Genomic DNA, 20690 nt, shown 5'->3' with positions numbered 1-20690 from the left:
ACACATATAAGTGAGGCGCCGAGTATACAGTAATTGTAAGGTAAAGAAAAGCTCGGTCTCTAAAGTCTGGAGGTCCGGAGTCCGTAAATGTGACGGTCACGAGAGTGATTTGTTCTTACGGATAGATCGAGAGGGCGGTTTGGGGTTCCGCCGACGGTGCTCGCATGCATTAGTCGTATCCCCGAAACCTTTACAACGCGAACAAAGCTCGTGGCATCCATGACGGTATAGGAATTGACGGTGAGGTAACAAAAAAACTCGTGGCATATCGGATGCGCATCCGATGACGGTAAAGAAATTGACGGTAAAGGATCTCGTGGCATATCGGATGCGCATCCGAAGACGGTAAGGGAATTGACGGTGAAGGATCTCGTGGCATATCGGATGCGCATCCGATGACGGTAAAGAAATTGACGGTAAAGGATCTCGTGGCATATCGGATGCGCATCCGATGACGGTAAAGAAATTGACGGTGAATCTCGTGACATATCGGATCCGAAGACGGTAAGGGAATTGACGGTGAAGGATCTCGTGGCATATCGGATGCGCATCCGAAGACGGTAAGGGAATTGACGGTGAAGGATCTCGTGGCATATCAGATGCGCATCCGATGACGGTAAAGAAATTGACGGTGAAGGATCTCGTGACATATCGGATGCGCATCCGAAGACGGTAAGGGAATTGACGGTAAAGGATCTCGTGGCATATCGGATGCGCATCCGATGACGGTTTTATATACATATATATATATATTTTATAAATTTTAGTTTTACACTATTATGTAAGTGCAAGCTCTAGTGAGCTCACACAACTGTTTGACAGTCCTGGCTCCTCCATCGTGCTGACAACATGATGAGAGAGATGAGACAGTCACAGCCAGGCAAAAAAAGTCTTGGCTGCTCTGCCAAGTTGTCAACATGGTGAGAGAGATGAGGAAGTCACAGCCAGGTCGAATCAATCCTGGCTGCTCCATCGTGCTGACAACATGATGAGAGAGGTGAGGAAGTCACAGCCAGGCCGAATCAATCCTGGCTGCTCCACCGTACTGACAACATGATGCGAGTGATGAGACAGTCACAGCCAGGCCACATCAATCTTCGCCGCACTGTCTAGTTGTTAATATGGCGAGAGAGATGAGACAGTCACAGCCAGGCCGAATCAGTTCTGGCTGCTCCACCGTGTTGACAATAATTATGGTGAGAGAGATGAGACAGTCACAGCCAGGCCAAATCAGTCTTGGCTGCTCTGCCAAGTTGTCAACATGGTGAGAGAGATGAGGAAGTCACAGCCAGGCCGAATCAGTCCTGGCTGCTCCACCGTGTTGACAACATGATGAGAGAGATGAGGAAGTCACAACAAGTCGTGGTCTCTCTAGCTGCCTATTGTTTGGAAACACTGACACATGGGGAACAACCACAGATGTTACACCGGCTTCTCGAGACCACATACCGATGGTATCCATCAATATGTGTCTCCTGTATGTGTCTGATGTAGGATGTAGGGGCATGCAATGGCTGTATGGGGGATAGGTCATGCCCCAGACATCTACAATCGGTGATCCTCAATATTGGTCACCATGGCAAGCATGCATATCTTAGAATGAATTAACTATGTTGCATATACATGGCTGTATAGCAAAATAGTCAAAAATTAGCAAAGATATGCACATGTCACTGTGCTACGAGTATTTGGTCAGCAGGCGTTCGTCTATTACGCGATCACGACTACTTCAAATACGTTGAGCAGAGAAATGAAAGTTTGATACCTAACTAATTTCTGAAAGATCAATATTTTGGTTTTGCTAATGTGCCTTCACTAATATGTTCTTTCGTTTTCATCTCAAGAAATATCAACCTGAAAGTGATTTTGATTTTATCGATAGATACCTATTACACCAAGTAATATTCTTATGTAAGAGTTTTTTTAATATATTTGTCATAACAATTTTACAATACCCAAAATATGGGTCATACCAGCAGACCACAGGCCTAGTCTACATATAGGCCCGTACTATAAATCAGATACTTGGTCGTGGTCAATTGGACAGATTACCACTCGGAAGAGATTGTCCCCATGTTTATTAGAAATGTCTTGAGGCCTGTCCATATGATTATTGTCTCTTGGACAAATTTCTCTTCGAGTAATTTCTAATTGAGGAGCCAGCACAATTAAATACTCCATTGGCATGTGTGATGTTATCATCAGTATCTTTGTCACAATTCTGTATCCACTTTCATCTCGGTTGTGTTGGCATTTGTTTCAGGTCTCGCACATTCCCAGAAACCCAATGTTCTGTTGATTGTTGTGGATAATTTGAGACCAGCTATTGGCTGCTACGGCTAAAAATCTAACGAGGACTGACAACGAATTTGAGGGCTTCTTTCCAAAATTACACTGTAGACAAATTGATCAAGTAAAGTATTTTTATGTAGATATTGACGTCATTTTGGTGGCACGTTTAAGATGACTGTGGTCCCAAGTAGTACTCAGGTTGTACTTAAAGAGTTGTCAGGTAGATATTGTGTACTGCCAGTCTCGTGAGATCAGATAACCAGCTGGCAGAGGTTGGTTGTTCCATTGTCCGTCCTTGTGAGATGATTACCATGGTACAACCAAATCAGTTGTCTTGTATCACCCATGTAGAACGCAAGTGTAATGTTGTCTTCTACAGCTAAGACCCTTTGAAGGTTGTGTCAATGTCTTCCCAACCTGACCAGATAACCAGCTGGAAGATTATGGTTGCTAGGTTGTGTCAAGGTCTTCCCAACCTGACCAGATAACCAGCTGGCAGAGGGTAGTTGTTTCAGAGTTTTTAGGTTGTGTCAAGGCCTTTGCAATCTGAATAGATAAGCAGCTGGCAGAGGTTGATTGTTTCGAAATCCCACAGACAGAATGATATTGGGATTTCACCAATCTTAATTGCAGTTGCCTGTACCATGACAGAAGACGGACGAAATAGTGCGATAGCCTTCATGATTTTGCTCGGGTTCGGGAGTTCCTGGGCTGTTAAGGGCAGGCATAAATTGGGTCAGGTCAAGTCTTGAGGTTGAAGTGAATCTGAGATTTTTTTCGTAAGGGTCATCTTCATCAAAACCAATTCACCGACTTAACGTTGCCCTCTTTTAAGGCAACAAAATAATGAAAACAGATGCAAAGACAGGAGACTAAAGACGGAATACAATGTACAGAACACAGCCTTGTTATTCATAAAACATAGACTCTTGTCGACAACAAACAGTCAACAGAATTTTGGCAGGATTTTTCAAAATAACAATGATGTGAAGTGAAAAAATACAATAAAATACAGCAAGTTGAGGTGTGCCCACAAGTTGCTCGACAATCAAAATGGATTGATATGACGAACACCAGAGTTCAAAGGTGAGAAAGGATTCACTTTTTGCCCACATCAACGCATCATTTATTGAAATCGCTGTTGATCGAGGAGCGACACGTGGCCATCGGAGTGACAGGGAGATGAGAGCTGGCGATTCAGTCCATGCCTGTTCGAACAGGCCACCATTCCTCTCCTGCACTGCTTTGGAGTGAGATGAGGAAGTCACAGCCAGGCCGAATCAGTCCTGGCTGCCCCACTGTGTTGACAGCATGATGAGAGAGATGAACATAGCCAGGCCGAATTAGTTCTGGCTGCTCCACCTTGTTGACAACATGATGAGAGAGATGAGATAGTCACAGCCACAGTACTTCGATCGTTTCTCCTCCGCACATGCTAGGACGTGTCTGTCTGAGCTGACAGCTATCTTGATGAATAGGAGCTCCTTTTCCTTCTCATAGAAGACGAGCATGTCGGGGTGCCGGTGTTTTATAGCCGGGCCCGTGGGGACTAGATACCTCTTACACTAATTAATATTCTAATGTAAGAGTTTTTTTAATATATTTGTCATAACTTGAGTCAAGTATACGACGAGAATATTGATATTTACAAGTACACTTTATTTAGCATCTTCTACATCACCTACGTTACCAGAAATACCACAATGATACATTGGATGATTGAAAGATTACACATACCGGGAGATAATATCATTGTTCTACACAGTGATTAAAAACAATCGAACAGAAGCTAACAATATCATATCTGATTCATTTCATCAACACAATGTTTCAAAACACCATAAATCTTTGGTAAACACTAGTAAATCCGAGACAACCTGTAGCTGTTTTGCCTGATCACGAACAAGCCAGAGTTGGAGACCTTTTTCTCTTTTCTTGACAAAAGATGGATAGCTGCTAATATAGAATTTGAGATAGCAGAGCAAGTGATTTAGGGGAACACTGGTCCAATCATTTCGGCTTTCCTTTCCAAACTTAACATTTCCAGAGGGAGCCAGGGACAGAGCTTAGCAGTTTCATAAGTACATACTAATCATATTGGAAAATATAAATGACCCTCCGGTTTTTGGCTTGGCCATTAACTATTAAATTCGGGCCAATTTTAGCCCAATTTTTAACACAGAAGAAGAGGTCAGTGCTAAGCCAGATCCATCCCTGCACCCATAATGGATCAACCCTCTGGAGCTATAAATCTAAGAACCTAGTCGATAATACTATAAGTGCGATATAAATGCTTGTGGAATATAATATAAATGCGTGTGGAATAAATTAAAAGCAATACACCTAACGTGATTAAAGTATAATGAAAAGACCATAATACATGTACATGTACCATCTTGCATGAATTTCAAATTTGATAGTTTTCATACTAACTGATTGACGAGACCATGGTCTTCACACTAACTGAAAATGTTGACTATAAAAGTTTACAGCACAAGCCCAAGCCATAAGACAGTCACCTGGGTAATGTCCGCGAAACCACAAGTTAGCAAATTGCTCATTTTTATCTGAAGTAGATTAAATTCCACGTTTGCCGCCACAATTGAATGTTGAAATACTGCATCAGAGTTGACATTTTAGCAAGTTCAATGTTCGTGTTCGCCTCCCAAAGTATGAAAACAAAACGGCTGTGAACATTACCCAGTTAACAGTGATGGTTTTCACAAATATCAGGAGCCCACTACACAATGTGATGTTTGTGCGATAACAACAATCTCTATCAAACTATCGAACCCTGTTCTAAAATAATCTAACAACGACTTAAGTTCAGAGGCAACAACCACTCTTCCGTTGAAAAAGCCTTTCACATATAAAAGCATTTCAAGAAAAGACAATCCGAATCTTTAGACTACGATAAAACAAAGCAGGAGAATTCTATCAAAACATAACAAATTGCCCACACATTTCAAACTATGAATTTGGCAGAAAGCATCTACCACTTTCAGTAGGAGAACATAAACTAAGTTAAGAAAATAAGATTGGCAGTCTGTTGTCATAACAGAACACAACTTTCATTGACTACACATAAAATGTAAGCTCAATGTAACATAATTTAACACTAAAACAGAGAAGGGAAATAGTGTTGAAGACGTAACAGCTTTATGAGACAACAATTTCTTGTCGCTCCATTTTCCAATTCAATAATGCAAAATGCAGCAAGGCTTTATGCAAAATCTATTTCTAAGCACATCTCACCAAATTTATAGCGGGATAACTCACGTGTTTTATCCATGAAAGCTGTTATGGTTACAGTGAGAGCTGCTGGCATCATAAACAACAAAACCAACAGTTTTGAGACGATCTAAGGTAGAAATTGAATCAAGACATAGAGTTATCCTTTGGAGGCATGGAAAGCTTTCTGACCGGTATGAACTCCTTCTTGAAGGGCAACATGTACCCACCACCAGGAACCAAAGTGGCAGAAATACCATCAGAGAGCATCTCTGAGGGAGTCACCTTCATGTGCATAGGGAACATAGCGCCCGGGGTGCTGCGGAAGAAAGTACCAGGAGTAGCAATGGATGTGATAGGGGTGAAAGCAAGGGGTGTTCCAATGGACTGGGTAGGAGTCATTGCATTGGTGATGTTACTATGGAAAGTCATCTTCATTGAGTTAGCCAGTGCCAAGTTCTGTATTGGAGTTGAATACTGGTGTTGGATTGTCGACGGCAAGATGGTCTTAGGGGTCATGGTGATGAAAGGAAACATGGGAGGAACTTGAGCTAAACCAGGTGCAACGAGGGTGCTGCGCTCCTCCATGATGGCAGGCGATGGTCTGCTCGACTGGGCCAGCTTTTGCATCTCGAAGTCAGGAGTATTCACAGCAGATGATCCAAAACTAAAGACCGAGTTGCTTTGACCTTCCCTTGGGCTCATTGAGAAGTTTGATGGACTCAGTGGCTGTGGCATAACAATGTCATTGTAGAAGCTCCTTGGTATGGCTGGGATTGTCACTTTGGGTCCTTCTATTTCTGCTTGTGTCTCTTCGGATATCACAGGGAAATTGTATGATTCGTTCACTGCAGGGGATTCTTCCTTGATCTTTGGTGGCACGCGCAAAGGAGAAGCAAGATCAAGATCTTTTTCAGTGACTCGATGTGGTAACTGTGGTGATGGACTGTTACTTGGCAAGCGAGGGAGCTGCGGCATGGATGGAGAGGCACAGAACTCTGGCTCAAGGTGAAGCACGCGCAAAGGAGATGGACGACCTTTGCTAATCAGTTTGGCTCGTTCTAATACCGGCATATTGATTCTCGCCACTTCTGCATCTTGCGAGTTGGAGCTGTCTGTGAACTCGGGAGATATTCTCAAAATGGCCCTATGGACTGCAACATCTTCATTCGACACAGATACAGGGGCTTCCGGAACTGCATCTGAGACAACATCAAGATCAGGTGAAACTGTAACTGGAGAGACTGTGATGGGCATCTCTTCTTCAGAATGAGGATTACTGACTTCCTCTTTCAGAAATGATTTTCCCACCAGAACATTATCACCTGAACAGGAAATCTCGACATCAGGAATTCGAACTAAAACTGTCGGAGATGTGACAGCCTCAATGACAACATTTTCTGTCACAGGCGTTTCTACTCTCGCTTTCTTTGTACAAAGTTCAAGTGGACTATCATCTTGGTACTCAACCGCCAAGGTTCTCTTAACAGATTCAACATGTGTTGGGACTGCACCAACGGTAGCAGTCTGAATTGGCTGGCTCAATGCGGGCATTAATGTCGTCGGCTGAGGGGAGAACTGGGTGGAAGCATCAACATATCTCGATCCAGTACTACTGCAGGGTGTGTTAACATTCAAAGAGTTTAGCACAGCATTGATTTGATCTTTAGTGAGTGACACCACAGTAGGTTGTTTAGCAGTAGCACCTGAAGGATTGGCTATCTTCAAAATCAGATCCTGTCCTGACTTTTTCATGGTGTTTGCTTGCTTCACTTGGTCGGACCTGATGACGAGGAATGTTGTTGGTTTCTTCTCGGAAGCGGGAGGCATTATCGTGTGAACTACTTGTACTGGGGGAGCTTGATTGGTAGGATGCTCCTGTGGATTGTCTTCTGAAAATAGGAACTAAGTATTACAACACCAACAAACAAGCTGAATTCAGTTTTCTTGCAAAGCCCTGCCTTTTTCAGATACTGACCTTTTCTGCTCTGCCTGCGCCGATTTCTAGTCAAAACATTACACCCTCTGTCAGGAATAGTTACCCAGCCCTGACATAGGGACAAAGGTGAGGACTGTGAGGAGCCAATATCAAGTAGAAATAGAAACCACTGCCAGTTCAGAAGAAGATCCACAACCACTTGATGAAGGAACCTACCTGACTGTGATGGTACAGGACTGGGTGGCAGAGAGGAATACAGTTTGGTCCTCTCCTCCTCTGCAGCTTGACAGATGAGATCAAAGGAGCCATGACGACTGAAGCATTTCTTGCCATTTGATTGTCTCGCTTCTTGCTTTAGGGCACCAACTCGTTTTTCTGAAAATGCAAGTATATCATTTATTAGATTGTGTTTAGGTCAAGAAGATTTGCTGCGCAAATACAGTGGAACCTCATAGTGGTTATAATGAACACTTTTACAGTCAATAGATGGTTATATTGTGTAATGTAACAGTCACCCCAAGTCCTATCACACTCCAAACATTGAATGTTAGAGCTACTTGTTTGGACTTCATGCTCGGCCAGCTAATGCCATCTGCTGCAAAGGAAGAGACACAAATGTGCTTCAAACAGTCAATTGTACTCCTGGACCCAAGTCTTGAAGTTTCTTTCAAAGGTTGAACCAGCTAACCAGCAAATATTCAAAGCTCAAGTGTTTTACTCATATCAAACAGGTAGAACATTTGCAATGTGCAATGCACTTACCTGTCTTCAACACCACTTCAGTGGTAGCCCTAGTGTCATCCTTTGAATCACCATTTCGATTTTGGACACCATCCAACATGGAATGTTTCGTGCTCTGTCTGTGAGGGCCACCAGCGGAGCAAGCTGGAAGAGGAACATGTTTCCTTTTGATTCTTAGCTGAGATCTTCATAGACACATCGGTCATTTCAATTTGCACTGGCTTCCAACATTGGTGATGAAGTAAAGGCTAGTGGATTGAATATCTGAACTAAATGTCTTACTTTTTCTGAGAAAACTATGATAGGACCCTCCACCATGCAGGATTGAGGAACTGATGGACTTCTTTTGAACTTACCTGTAGTTTCTTGCACATCCTCCATAGTCGGTCCAATGTATTTAAAAGCAGGCTTCCTCCCTCGCAGATCATTCACATGTACTTTCTGAATTAAGTTGAGGCTTGTCAGGATGTTGGCAATGTCATATAGTCTTCGGATTTTGGCTGAAAGAGCAATGAAATCATTACTTGTAAAGATTGTTTTTAAGATGGTTCATTTTCAACTTTGTTTTTGCCTCAGATTTGTCATAGCACCCACCGTCAACAAGAAAGTGCCATGACATTTCAATTCGTTGTACGACAAAGAGATTACATGTTAGTGCAAGATGGATCAGGTTTTTCACCTCTCTCAACAGCCTTCACGCTCAAGTGACACTGGGTTTTAGACTTATCAGGATGCAACTGCTTGTGAGCTGCTTGTGAGCTGCATGTAGCAAACAGCCTTTAGTTTGTATGACGAGGTGTTTTAACATTTAGTCATCAAGTCTTGAGAGCTTACTCTTGAATTTTGAATTCTCTGTCTTGTCGATGTTTGGATCACCTATCAAGATCTTAGCAGCAAGGTCCAGATTGACAACTCTTGGCTGCGAGACTAAGAACAGCATCAGAAACTTCTGGCTCATTATTCCCAGAGACTTGTCTTTCCTCAACATGGCTGCAAAAACAAGAGGAGTCAGAGACAGTTTTGTCAATAAGTAGAGAGTTTTAAAACAACATTAGAGTCCACCGATAATAATAATCTGACCATGATGAAGGGTCCAGAATATCGAAGATCCGTCATCCAGAATAGTTATTTTGTCTGTTCATTCGGTAAAGGGTCAGCCACAAGAAATGTCTGGAGAGATTTAAGTAAGTACGCAAACTTGTCAGTATTACTCTGGACTTCTTAAATCTTACTTGTCGTAAATATTGACAGTAAATATCAAATCAACAATGCCTCACCTTTCGCAGCCAAAAGTGCCATACAAGACTGTGTGTTGGGGTCATCACAAGACTGAGCATTGCCCAAGTTGTCCAAAGACGAGAGCGGCTTTCTATTTGTCCTGGTTTGCAACAATTTCTTTTCAATTTTATCAAAATCATTCATGTCATTGGCAAATTCGAAATCCTTTATTCCCTTGATTTTATCGGCATAACCCTCCGCTTCACCTAGGGCCTGAAAAGAACAAATTATCAATTTATTTCCAGTTTCGACAACAACTTGGTGTTCGCTGGGGTTTCCTCTTGCTTTGCATTGCCATTTTTAAGATAGTGCCCGGGGCACTAGAGCTTACCTTCAGTCTGGCAAGAGTGTGAGGCAACTTTCGTTTCCCATGCCAGGCGTACTTGTTCTTGGCAATACGACTGACAAGTTCCACACTTTCCAACACATTGACAATATCATAGATTCTCCTTCTTTCAACACCTGCAAAGAGAAAACATGTAAAAGGTCATTATAAAAAAATATTCATTCAAATTATGAAAATGGGGAGCAGCTGACCACTTTTCAGTCTGGCCCTGATGTTGAACCCACAGGCCCCTATGAGACAATTCTAGGGTAGGACATTATAGTACCACATCAGTTTTTAATGCTCTTTAGAGTAGAGGAAGTCTGTCAAACATGCCACACTTGTTAAAAGAGAAATTACCAGTTTATATATAATTTGCCAGTGTATATAATATATTATATTATTAAATATTATTATTATTATTAATTATTATATATTATATAATTTGCCAGTGGATTAACGTACCAAGATCTTTTGCAACTTCATCTAGACTCAGCTCTATATTGTCACCACTTGGGCTTGGATACTCTGGGAACAAGTCCAAAAACCTGAAAGATAGAACATCATAGAAATTATCGGTACAGTTCCTTAACCTTGCCTTACATGTAAATTACAGGCCAAATTGCTAACCTCTGAGAAATGATAAACTGAGGTAATCATGAATGCATGTCTGATGGTGCCATTAACACCTAGGGGGGGGGGGGGGGAGGGACACTATATTGAGTACAATTAAAGTTAGCAAGCCACAACTAATCTGTATGGGTCCACTCACCACAGCAACACTTGGTCACAGGTGCTTCCTTGAAGCAGTAAATGGGTCAAACAAACAATCAATTGTTTAGAACAGGAACAGCATCTGGGATTTCATTACAATTAAGAAGCATTGTCTTTTCCACAGGTAGTTGATCCTTGTGTTTATGGATGATTACGTTTAGAATTGGCTTAGAGGACAAGTGAGCCTCTCTTTGCAGGAAATCAATCAAGTGCAACAAATCTTGCCTTATCCACAATACAGTTGAGTGTATTGTAAACATTATGATGGTTTGGAAACAAGATTAATCAAATATAGCTGCTGTGATTTCTCAAGCCATAGGGAAACATGTCTGAAATTATACCTACTTCAAACACAGCAAGCCAAGAGATTTTTCCTTTCTGCTGGTTGGTGGGTCACATTTTGTTCCCCCAAGTTCAACCTCGACTTTGTATGGGTTATTCTCCTGCCATTCCTCTGTCTCTGTGAAAGTGGATGCAGTCTCGAAAGCTTCTTGTAGGAAAAGTTCTTTCTTTTTGTTGTCCCTGTTTCTGATCTCCGGACTTGCTGCACTTATTAGGACTTTTAAATTAGCGGTGGGTGTCAAGGGATCAATGGCGAGGTCTGATGGCTTTGTAGGTGTGATTGGGGACATCAGAACATCAATATTGTCCTTGTTTGAGTAGGCTGGATTGACGAATGGACTCCTATTTGGCGAAGGGTCAATAGCTTGTAACGGACAATCTGGAATTGAGATTCCTCCATCACAGAGGTCCATTGATTCATCAGTAAGGAAGGGAGATTGGCTGATTTCCTCATGTGATGACATGAAGTCCTCTGGGTCACTTTCCTGGCTGAAGATGGGCAAGTCATTCTCCATTGAGTCGAGGACATCCATATCACAGTCGGAACCGTCATTGAGATTGGCCAATGTGAAGTCAAGAGGCAGGAAGGACATTTTGGTGAAGCAAGCCTGTGTGTAAAGAAATAAAAGCAGTTGAGTCAGAGACACTTAAAATACACTCGGTCTTCGTGGTATGGTATCTCTATATCATCAGCCAGATGTGTACAGCTGGAAGAGCACTCCAATCTTTATCGGCCGCGGATAGAAAGAATTTTGTTGACGTTTTTCCAGGCGTCTTTCCATAGCTACCCTTACGGAGGCTAAGGACGACTCCCACTCCCAGTCCCGCCTGACGAGGGAACTGGAGTGGAAAGATTGAAATCTTATCATTATCAAACACATCCACCGACGGCCACAAAACAATTTACAAAGGCCAACTGGGCCTACCAGTACCAGGCTGGCCCAACCTCTACAACGCGGTAACAAACTCAACTATGTGATGTCTATGCGGTAAGCAAAATATGTCAGCAGACGCACCGCAGACTGCAGTATACTCTACTTTCTAGTGCAAGAAAACACAAATAAGATGGTCTTCTACATTGTTTGGCTGTACTGTGTAGGCCTACCACTGCTGTTATCACAGATAAAGAGCCTACTAGGCCTAGTATTGTTTTGCGTCGACAAAGTGTTGTGAGAGTGTGTGTGATTGTGCCTTAGGCCAGGGTGTGTATTCCGTGTGTGGACGTGTGTACATAATGTACGTAGTGCTCTGTGTGTGCGAGGTGATGCAACGAAAAAAGTTCTTTAACTCTACAGACAACCCATTTTTGCAGCGAAAAAATATAAATTTTCGTAAATTTACCTATCCCAAATCTAAATTAAACATAGGTTAACGCTAATGGGCAATGATATTGACTCTTGTCTTGAAGAAATCGACAAATTTGACAACGTTTGGGCGTTAAACGCACTTTCTTCCGTCGCGGCAACAACAGACAAATTTGGCGCGAGATATCGGTTGTAACAGAGTGGGCCCCGCCTCCAAGAGTTGCAGCCAATCTACGATCGACGTTCAAAACATTAATATCAATCAAGCAAATTTTGCCCAATTAGAGCAGAGTGTTCGTCGAAAATGATATGACGAAGCACCAACCGTGTTTACATCAGATTTCGATTACGTTATCTCGGAAACTAATGACGTTGTAAGCAGGCGGGAGGTGAAAATTATAATTGTAACGTGGTTATTTTGGTGCCTAGAAATCACCTCCAATTTGAACCGAAACAAAACCAATTTGCCCCAATCTTTTTGTTAGATACGATCTCTTTATTGTGTACAACCATAAGATTATGAAATAAATGGTAGAAGATATTAACAATTTGTTATATAACCACCCGTTTAACATGTCTAAAAACGCACGTTGCGCAGAACGTGGCCAGCCGGACCTTGACGCCACCTGCTAGAGTTCGATGTAACTAATTTCTAGGAACCATAAAGTGTTTACATTGGAGTTCCTGGATACGCTCGTACAGCGTGTTTCAGTTGCAAGAGAATGGCACCAGATGTCAGAGAAGTAAATTTTTCTTGCAATGAATGGTGGCATGCAAAGTTAACACTTGTTAGCTTGATGGACATGTAGATTTTCAGCAGGTGTTAAGGGAGGTGATGATGGTTTTTGAAGGAAGTACTGACATTTTCCAAAGAAAGATGGTGCAATGACCCTACTTTAAAACGCTGTAAACGGTAGCCTCTGGCCTGTGTTGGATAGAATATTTGTCGTTAGTTATATTAAACCTAATCTTTCGTTGAAGGACCAGGTGTTTGGACTAGCTCGATCCAGCAGGGACTTATACGGCAAGAGAATTCGCTGTGGCTTGAACACATGTGACCTTCATACATCGCTTTTTTGATATTGTATATAATTTTTCCGTCCAGGCAGAGGATTTTTTCACCGGTACAATATTGAAAGCTTATTATTATCCATCGGTGGATTTCACTAATCAGGATATCTCTTAATAATGTATTTTGTTAATCATTTCGATACTTCCAGAGTTAGGAACAATGTCATTGTCAATGTGTTAGTCGACCAATGATTCAAGAACAACCTTCAGGGAAATTTTCAGGTGTGCATAAGAATTTGTCGTGAATAGATTTGTTTCTAGTTAACAAAGTTCATGTGTTTTGAAATATTTGGTTCAAATCCAATACTAAGAATACCAGATTAACACTTTTGTGAAACTAACTTCGACTGTATGGACAGTTTTTTGATGTGATTTATAGTTTCTAAGTTGCATTTGATGGAAATACTATGTGCCCTTTTATTTGGATATTAATTCAGGTACATTTACTGGATTCCGATTGTTGTTTTTTGCAAGGATTTAAGAATGGCTGCTAAAGGAAAAGGAAAGAGTCCAAAGCATATGCCAGCTGTCTGCTCTTCTCTTGAGGAAACTGTTAAGGTAGGAATTTTGAAGCTTAAACGCCTTGCCGTTGTATTGGTGATATACGAATGATATGAATACCAAGTTCCAGAAAATTTGCATGCATGATAACTGAACAGCGGCATTATTATGTATATAAAGTGCATTCTGTTTTCCTGAACCACCAGTAAATGCGAATAGAATACCCTTGTAGATTTATAATTTTATTTGCTTGTTTTCTTTATGGTATATAACATAAAGGAATCCTAAGTCCTTGCAGTCAGTCAAAGAAAACAAGAATGAAAAGAAAGTTACCCAACCCTCCCGCATTGTCCAAGTTAATTATCCCTTGGAATTGTCAAAATGAAATAAAATCAATAGGCCTATAACCAATTCTTCAAGAAACTTGGCTACATCTAGTATAGTGATGATGTAAAGCCTTAGTTTAAGAGTAACCATAAAGTTTTGAAAGTATGCACATGGTGTCATTGAAATGCCCCACATTAATTTCACCCTCGACTGCCTACTTACTTATTTCTAACTTACATGTGATGGCCAAGTAACATTGAAATGCCTAAGGTATATGTGATGGCCAAGTGGCATTGAAATGCCTAACGTATATGTGATGGCCAAGTGGCATTGAAGTGCCTAACGTATATGTGATGGCCAAGTGGCATTGAAATGCCAAACGTATCTGATGGCCAAGTGGCATTGAAATGCTTAAAGTGATACTATGATGTGATTTACAACTTTGCGGAAATATGTCCTTTTTTAATTGTTGATCACAAATATAAAGCTCAAATTTTCCATTTTTGATTAGATTTATTATAAACTCGCTGAATGTAAACCACCGCGACCGTGAAAATGTTCATGTTGTGACGTCATCAACGAAAACGGCACCGAAGCGAGCCGTCCTGACGGGATTAAACCATCAATTTCTAGAAAATGTGCATTTCGATTTGAAAACCTTACTGATTTATGAGAAAGTGACATAGTCATTTGTCAAAAACAGCTAAAACATTATATGGTGAAATTTGACACGAGTTACCCTTTAACTGTATGTGATGGCCTGGTGTCATTGAAATTCCTCACTGTACTTGATGGCCATTGAAATGCCTAAAGGTGGATTCATACTCCGACGCACGACCATCGCCGGCGTCGAACGTAGCGTCCTGCGTCGGTCGCCTATGCCATCGCACGATTTTGTAGGCATCGTATCGCGTGACTATGAATGCTCACGCGATTATACCATTCTGCCACGTCAAAATGGAGGAGGAGGACGCACTGCTTATTTTAAATGTCCAGGCAATGGCTGTCCTCTACAGGATGCGAAGGAAACGCCACCGACGAGATATGTATGTAACGTTTTACTTCAAATATTAGTAGCTCTTCTGCGTCCGACATTTTAACTTCGTTATGTGAGGAAGCTCAAGCGTAAAACGACGTAATCAATTCCCATTCCCCGTCTTTCCAGTTTGAACTAGGCGCCTTTGAAAATATGCATAAACATGAGTCCTTGGTCCCATGACCAGAAAAGTGATCATTCATTGGTACGACGCCGCGATCGGACGCAGAGAGTTCAAATTTGTTGAACTCTTTAATATCGCACGCCGACCGAACGCGCGTCCGGACGCCGATGGCCATCGCCGTCGCACGCGAAAGTATGAATCAACACCACGATGTCGGCGTCGAGAATTTGATCGTGCGTCGGTCGCCGGCGGTCGTGCGTCGGAGTATGAACTAGGCTTTACTGTACATGGTGGCCTAGTGTCATTGAAATGCCTTACTGTACGTGATGGCTGTTGCCGCCAGGCCCATGGTAATCTGACCAAGTCGAACGATGCGTATCGTTTTGATATTTTATTAAACATCAACTTGACGATGAACTGAAAATACAAATACATACATACATAAGTACAAAATGACACAAACATATTCCACGATATATGACCGAATCTACAGAATCTCTACGAAAGAAGATAAGAAAAGAAAAGACAGATAAGAGATGAAGAAATGAAAGACAAAGATCTGTCAACCGAAAAGGTAAAAGAAGAGGTTGGATAGAGTAGAGGTTACAGTATACCAAATCACAACACACAAAATTCCACTCTAACACTATGGTTCAGACAAACACAGATGACACATCTATGACAATACACTTCCTTTGATGACTATAATGTCTTCACCAGAGAGTCTAAACCTCCATGACCTCAAAGTGTATATTACTGATCAGGCCTAGCAAACAGGGCAGTTAAAATGCATCTGAACCAAAACATTGATTGACCACATGAACTTACACCCAGGCAAAATAGCCTTTACAATGGGCAGTCTGCACTAAAATTACTTTGAATGATAGATTAGATATTTATTTATAAAAATATATTGCTTACCGAACTTTGGCCCTCCGAAAACTTTGATAATCCGAATATTTTTCCTGGCTGCAAGGACCTCACTAGGAACCAATATGGCTGAATAATTCAGAAGCATTGTGGGTTTTTAATTTGAATAGAAAGGACCGAAGGCCTGACCTTTGACCTAGACTTTGAATGGCACTAACAATGGCCTAGTGTCATTGAAATGCCTTACTGTACGTGATGGCCTAGTGTCATTGAAATGCCTTGCTGTACGTGGTGGCTTAGTGTCATTGAAATGCCTTACTATACGTGATGGCCTAGTGTCATTGAAATGCCTTACTGGTACGTGGTGGCCTAGTGTCATTGAAATGCCTTATTTGTACGTGGTGGCCTAGTGTCATTGAAATGCCTTACTGTACGTGATGGCCTAGTGTCATTGAAATGCCTTACTGTACGTGGTGGCTTAGTGTCATTGAAATGCCTTACTATACGTGATGGCCTAGTGTCATTGAAATGCCTTACTGGTACGTGGTGGCCTAGTGTCATTGAAATGCCTTATTTGTACGTGGTGGCCTAGTGTCATTGAAATGCCTTATTTGTACGTGGTGGCCTAGTGTCATTGAAATGCCTTACTGTACGTGGTGGCCTAGTGTCATTGAAATGCCTTACTATACGTGATGGCCTAGTGTCATTGAAATGCCTTACTGTACGTGGTGGCCTAGTGTCATTGAAATGCCTTACTATACGTGATGGCCTAGTGTCATTGAAATGCCTTACTGTACCTGGTGGCCTAGTGTCATTGAAATCCCTTACTATACGTGACGGCCTGGTGTCATTGAAATGCCTTACTGTACGTGGTGGCCTAGTGTCATTGAAATGCCTTACTGTATGTGTTGGCCTAGTGTCATTGAAATGCCTTACTGTACGTGGTGGCCTAGTGTCATTGAAATGCCTTACTATACGTGATGGCCTAGTGTCATTGAAATGCCTTACTGTACGTGGTGGCCTAGTGTCATTGAAATGCCTTACTATACGTGATGGCCTAGTGTCATTGAAATGCCTTACTGTACGTGATGGCCTAGTGTCATTGAAATGCCTTACTATACGTGATGGCCTAGTGTCATTGAAATGCCTTACTGTACGTGATGGCCTAGTGTCATTGAAATGCCTTACTGTATGTGTTGGCCTATTGTCATTGAAATGCCTTACTGTACGTGGTGGCCTAGTGTCATTGAAATGCCTTATTTGTACGTGGTGGCCTAGTATCATTGAAATGCCTTACTGTACGTGGTGGCCTAGTGTCATTGAAATGCCTTACTGTACGTGATGGCCTAGTGTCATTGAAATGCCTTACTGTACGTGATGGCCCAGTGTCATTGAAATGCCTTACTGTACATGGTGGCCTAGTGTCATTGAAATGCCTTACTGTACGTGGTGGCCTAGTGTCATTGAAATGCCTTACTGTACGTGGTGGCCTAGTGTCATTGAAATGCCTTGCTGTACGTGATGGCCTAGTGTCATTGAAATGCCTTACTGTTCGTGATGGCCTAGTGTCATTGAAATGCTTTACTGTACGTGGTGGCCTAGTGTCATTGAAATGCCTTACTGTACGTGGTGGCCTAGTATCATTGAAATGCCTTACTGTACATGGTGGCCTAGTGTCATTGAAATGCCTTACTGTACATGGTGGCCTAGTGGCATTGAAATGCCTTACTGTACGTGATGGCCTAGTGTCATTGAAATGCCTTACTGTACGTGATGGCCAAGTGTCATTGAAATGCCTTACTGTACGTGGTGGCCTAGTGTCATTGAAATGCCTTACTTGTACTTGATGGCCTAGTATCATTGAAATGCCTTGCTGTACGTGATGGCCTAGTGTCATTGAAATGCCTCCTGTACGTAGTGACCTAGTATCATTGAAATGCCTTACTGTACGTGGTGACCTAGTGTCATTGAAATGCCTTACTTGTACGTGGTGACCTAGTGTCAATGAAATTCCTTACTTGTACGTGATAGCCTAGTGTCATTGAAATGCCTTACTGTACGTGATGGCCTGTGTCATTGAAATGCCTTACTGTACGTGGTGACCTAGAGTCATTGAAATGCCTTACTTGTACATGATGGCCTAGTGTCATTGAAATGCCTTACTGTACTTGGTGGCCAAGTGTCATTGAAATGCCATACTGTACGTGGTGGCCTAGTGTCATTGAAATTCCTAACTTAAGTTGTACGCTATGGCCTAGTGTCATTGAAATGCCTTACTGTACGTAATGGCCTAGTATCATTGAAATGCCTTACTTGTACGCTATGGCCTAGTGTCATTGAAATGCCTTACTGTACGTGATGGCCTGTGTCATTGAAATGCCTTACTGTACTTGGTGGCCTAGTGTCATTGAAATTCCTAACTTGTACATGGTGGCCTGGTGTCATTGAAATGCTGTATGTGGTGGTGCCATTGAAATACCACTTTTGTATGTGACAGTGTCATTGTCATGTCAAAACTTGGCACCAGACACATTGATCTTTACATTAATTACTTGCTAATGAATTATGGCAAGATGAAAAAGTAATGAGCGCACATTGATTAAAGATCATATGAAATGTTACACCGTCTGATTATGGGTGTTCATGGTAATTAGATTTTTCTTGCATATTGTATTTCTGGGAGACTGGTGGTCTCCGATATGTTGTGTTCCTTTCAATAGAAGCCTTGGAATGTATTGATTTTATGTCGGCGTCAGAGACTTTGGTCTTGTCCAGAAAAAATATTATCCAAAGTGTTACCCACCATCATACATGTCATACACCAGGTTGTGGAAAGAAGCTTAGGTAAAACTTGCCTCTAAGACAGAGTGCCCCCCCCCTTGTCGTTGGACAGCAGCTATTATTTAGGTTACTTCTCCCTTATCAACTACTTCAGTTTTCAGCCCTCAGATGCCAAGAGAACGCACTTTTTTTTGACCAGCACATAAATTTCCACATTTTTGGGGGAGGGCCCATCAGTAACAATATTTTGAGAATTCTTCTATATGAGGTTGTGGCGAATATGAAAGTTCGTGAAGCCACTTTGTCTCAGTTTGGCATCCTACTATCTCTCTGCATGCAACGTGTTTTGTTAGAGGGTAATTAGTAAGCCTCACGCTGTAGTTTACCTATATTTTCAGTTTCTTCACCAGTGGTTTGTAGAGAGCTCCTGTCTGATTGCTAAGAGTTAGCCGCAGGGGGGAAACGTTTTAAACCTGTTTTTACTTTGTATCAGTATTCTCACTTGGCTTCACACTTTCTCCAACATAACAATGTAACCTTGGTTATTTTTCAAACACTACATGCTACATGCTTCTGAACTGATATGCTTGTCTATGCAATGTAGACTCATTGCCTTGACTTTAACCAACACATTTCATATTAAATACAGTCTATTAGAGAGAAGGTACCAAAGAAGCCACCAAATTTAGCATAACTGACCCCTCCCCCACAATAAAATCAAACAGGTTATTGCGCATCACAGCAGAGACTGATTCTTGCGATGAATCCTGTAGACATGCAATTTTAGTCACAGTAATAGATGAAATTGCATGTCGGTGCGATTAGAATTGTTTGCCGGTGATGCGTGCTTTAAAAAATACACCATGTACCAGTATGCCAGGATTAGAATGAGTTGGGCATTTGTTACGAATTCCTGAATAATCACCAATGTTTTGACCAATGGGTCTATCATATATTCACCAGTGGCAAAATATTTGTCAATCAATTATGTATTATGAAAACTATCGGAGACAGGAGCTGGGTCAAGTGTCGGCCATATTGGTAAAAACAATTTACTTCAAACAAGAAGCTGTTAGAAAAACACTCCACGGAGATTATTGTAATATAATGCATTGGTTTGTTTCTGATACAAATTGATTGGCCTTTCAGATATAATTGGCATTGACTGGTGGAGTGTTTGATCAAAGTTTAAACTCTGTCGATTTTGCAATGTATTTTTTTGCCACTTCCTTTTTGGCTGTCCGGTGCATGTTTCCGAATCGCAACAGCACAGGCAGAAACATGTACAGACCAAAAAACTTCCTTTCCTTCTTTCTTTCGCCGCAGCAATCTATTTCCATCAAATTAATTCCTTCCCCCGGCTACATCATCACGTCAGATCTCAACCGAAAAAGAAAACCCCAAAGCGAATCTAACCATCGTCATGTCAGCCGTCTTAAGCAATGTCACGCTCTCGAACATGCGGCCAAAAGAAACTTGCCGACCACATGTTGCCATTGGAAAATTTCCCGATTACGAGCACATGCTTTTTCCTTTGATTATCTCCTGTATAAGTAATTTGATTAAATCAGAGCAATCATGTGTGTGTTGAGCATGCTGTCATTTTATTGCTGAGAGGATGCGCCTTCCTTTGTAGCAGGCACAATTAGCTCGACTTGATTTCCGCAGAATTGATGTTTGCTACTTTTATGGGGATTTTCTGCGTGGTTGTTGACGATCATTGACAGATTTGTACCGTTTGATTGATATGTGGA

At 41.7% G+C, this 20690-nt stretch overlaps 2 protein-coding genes across 2 annotated transcripts in view; one reads left to right on the top strand and one right to left on the bottom strand.

Moving 5' to 3' along the window:
- Nucleotides 1–3954: 3954 nt before the first annotated feature.
- On the bottom strand, nt 3955–15622 carry LOC135487503 (transcription factor E2F8-like). Its single transcript, XM_064771240.1, has 10 exons — nt 15604–15622; nt 10926–11530; nt 10272–10354; nt 9813–9943; nt 9481–9694; nt 9038–9193; nt 8560–8703; nt 8225–8347; nt 7679–7837; nt 3955–7415 (listed from the first exon to the last, which is right to left on the bottom strand). Exons 2-10 carry the CDS (start codon nt 11513–11515, stop codon nt 5671–5673), a joined length of 3345 nt encoding a protein of 1114 aa, XP_064627310.1. The 5' UTR covers nt 11516–11530; nt 15604–15622; the 3' UTR covers nt 3955–5670.
- The window catches only part of LOC135487501 (neuron navigator 3-like), a 239950-nt gene continuing 233058 nt past the window's right edge, over nt 13799–20690 (top strand). The window contains exon 1 of the mRNA XM_064771229.1: nt 13799–13855. Coding sequence (XP_064627299.1) covers nt 13817–13855 — 39 coding nt within the window. The 5' untranslated portion in view covers nt 13799–13816. The remainder of the gene's footprint in view (nt 13856–20690) is intronic.

The sequence above is a fragment of the Lineus longissimus genome, chromosome 5, assembly GCF_910592395.1.
Source record: "Lineus longissimus chromosome 5, tnLinLong1.2, whole genome shotgun sequence".
Classification (NCBI taxonomy): domain Eukaryota; kingdom Metazoa; phylum Nemertea; class Pilidiophora; order Heteronemertea; family Lineidae; genus Lineus; species Lineus longissimus.
The sequence above is the reverse complement of the archived record's forward strand: the minus strand, read 5'-3'. Positions and strand labels throughout refer to the sequence as shown.

Excerpts from the sequence above, each read along its gene's own strand:
- LOC135487503 (XM_064771240.1), bottom strand. The coding sequence starts at position 11,515 with ATGTCCTTCCTGCCTCTTGACTTCACATTGGCCAATCTCAATGACGGT. Across the intron at positions 9,944-10,271 it reads TGAAGTTGCAAAAGATCTTG|GTGTTGAAAGAAGGAGAATC; the intron begins GTACGTTAATCC and ends TTCTCTTTGCAG. Across the intron at positions 7,838-8,224 it reads TGAAGTGGTGTTGAAGACAG|AAAAACGAGTTGGTGCCCTA; the intron begins GTAAGTGCATTG and ends TTGCATTTTCAG.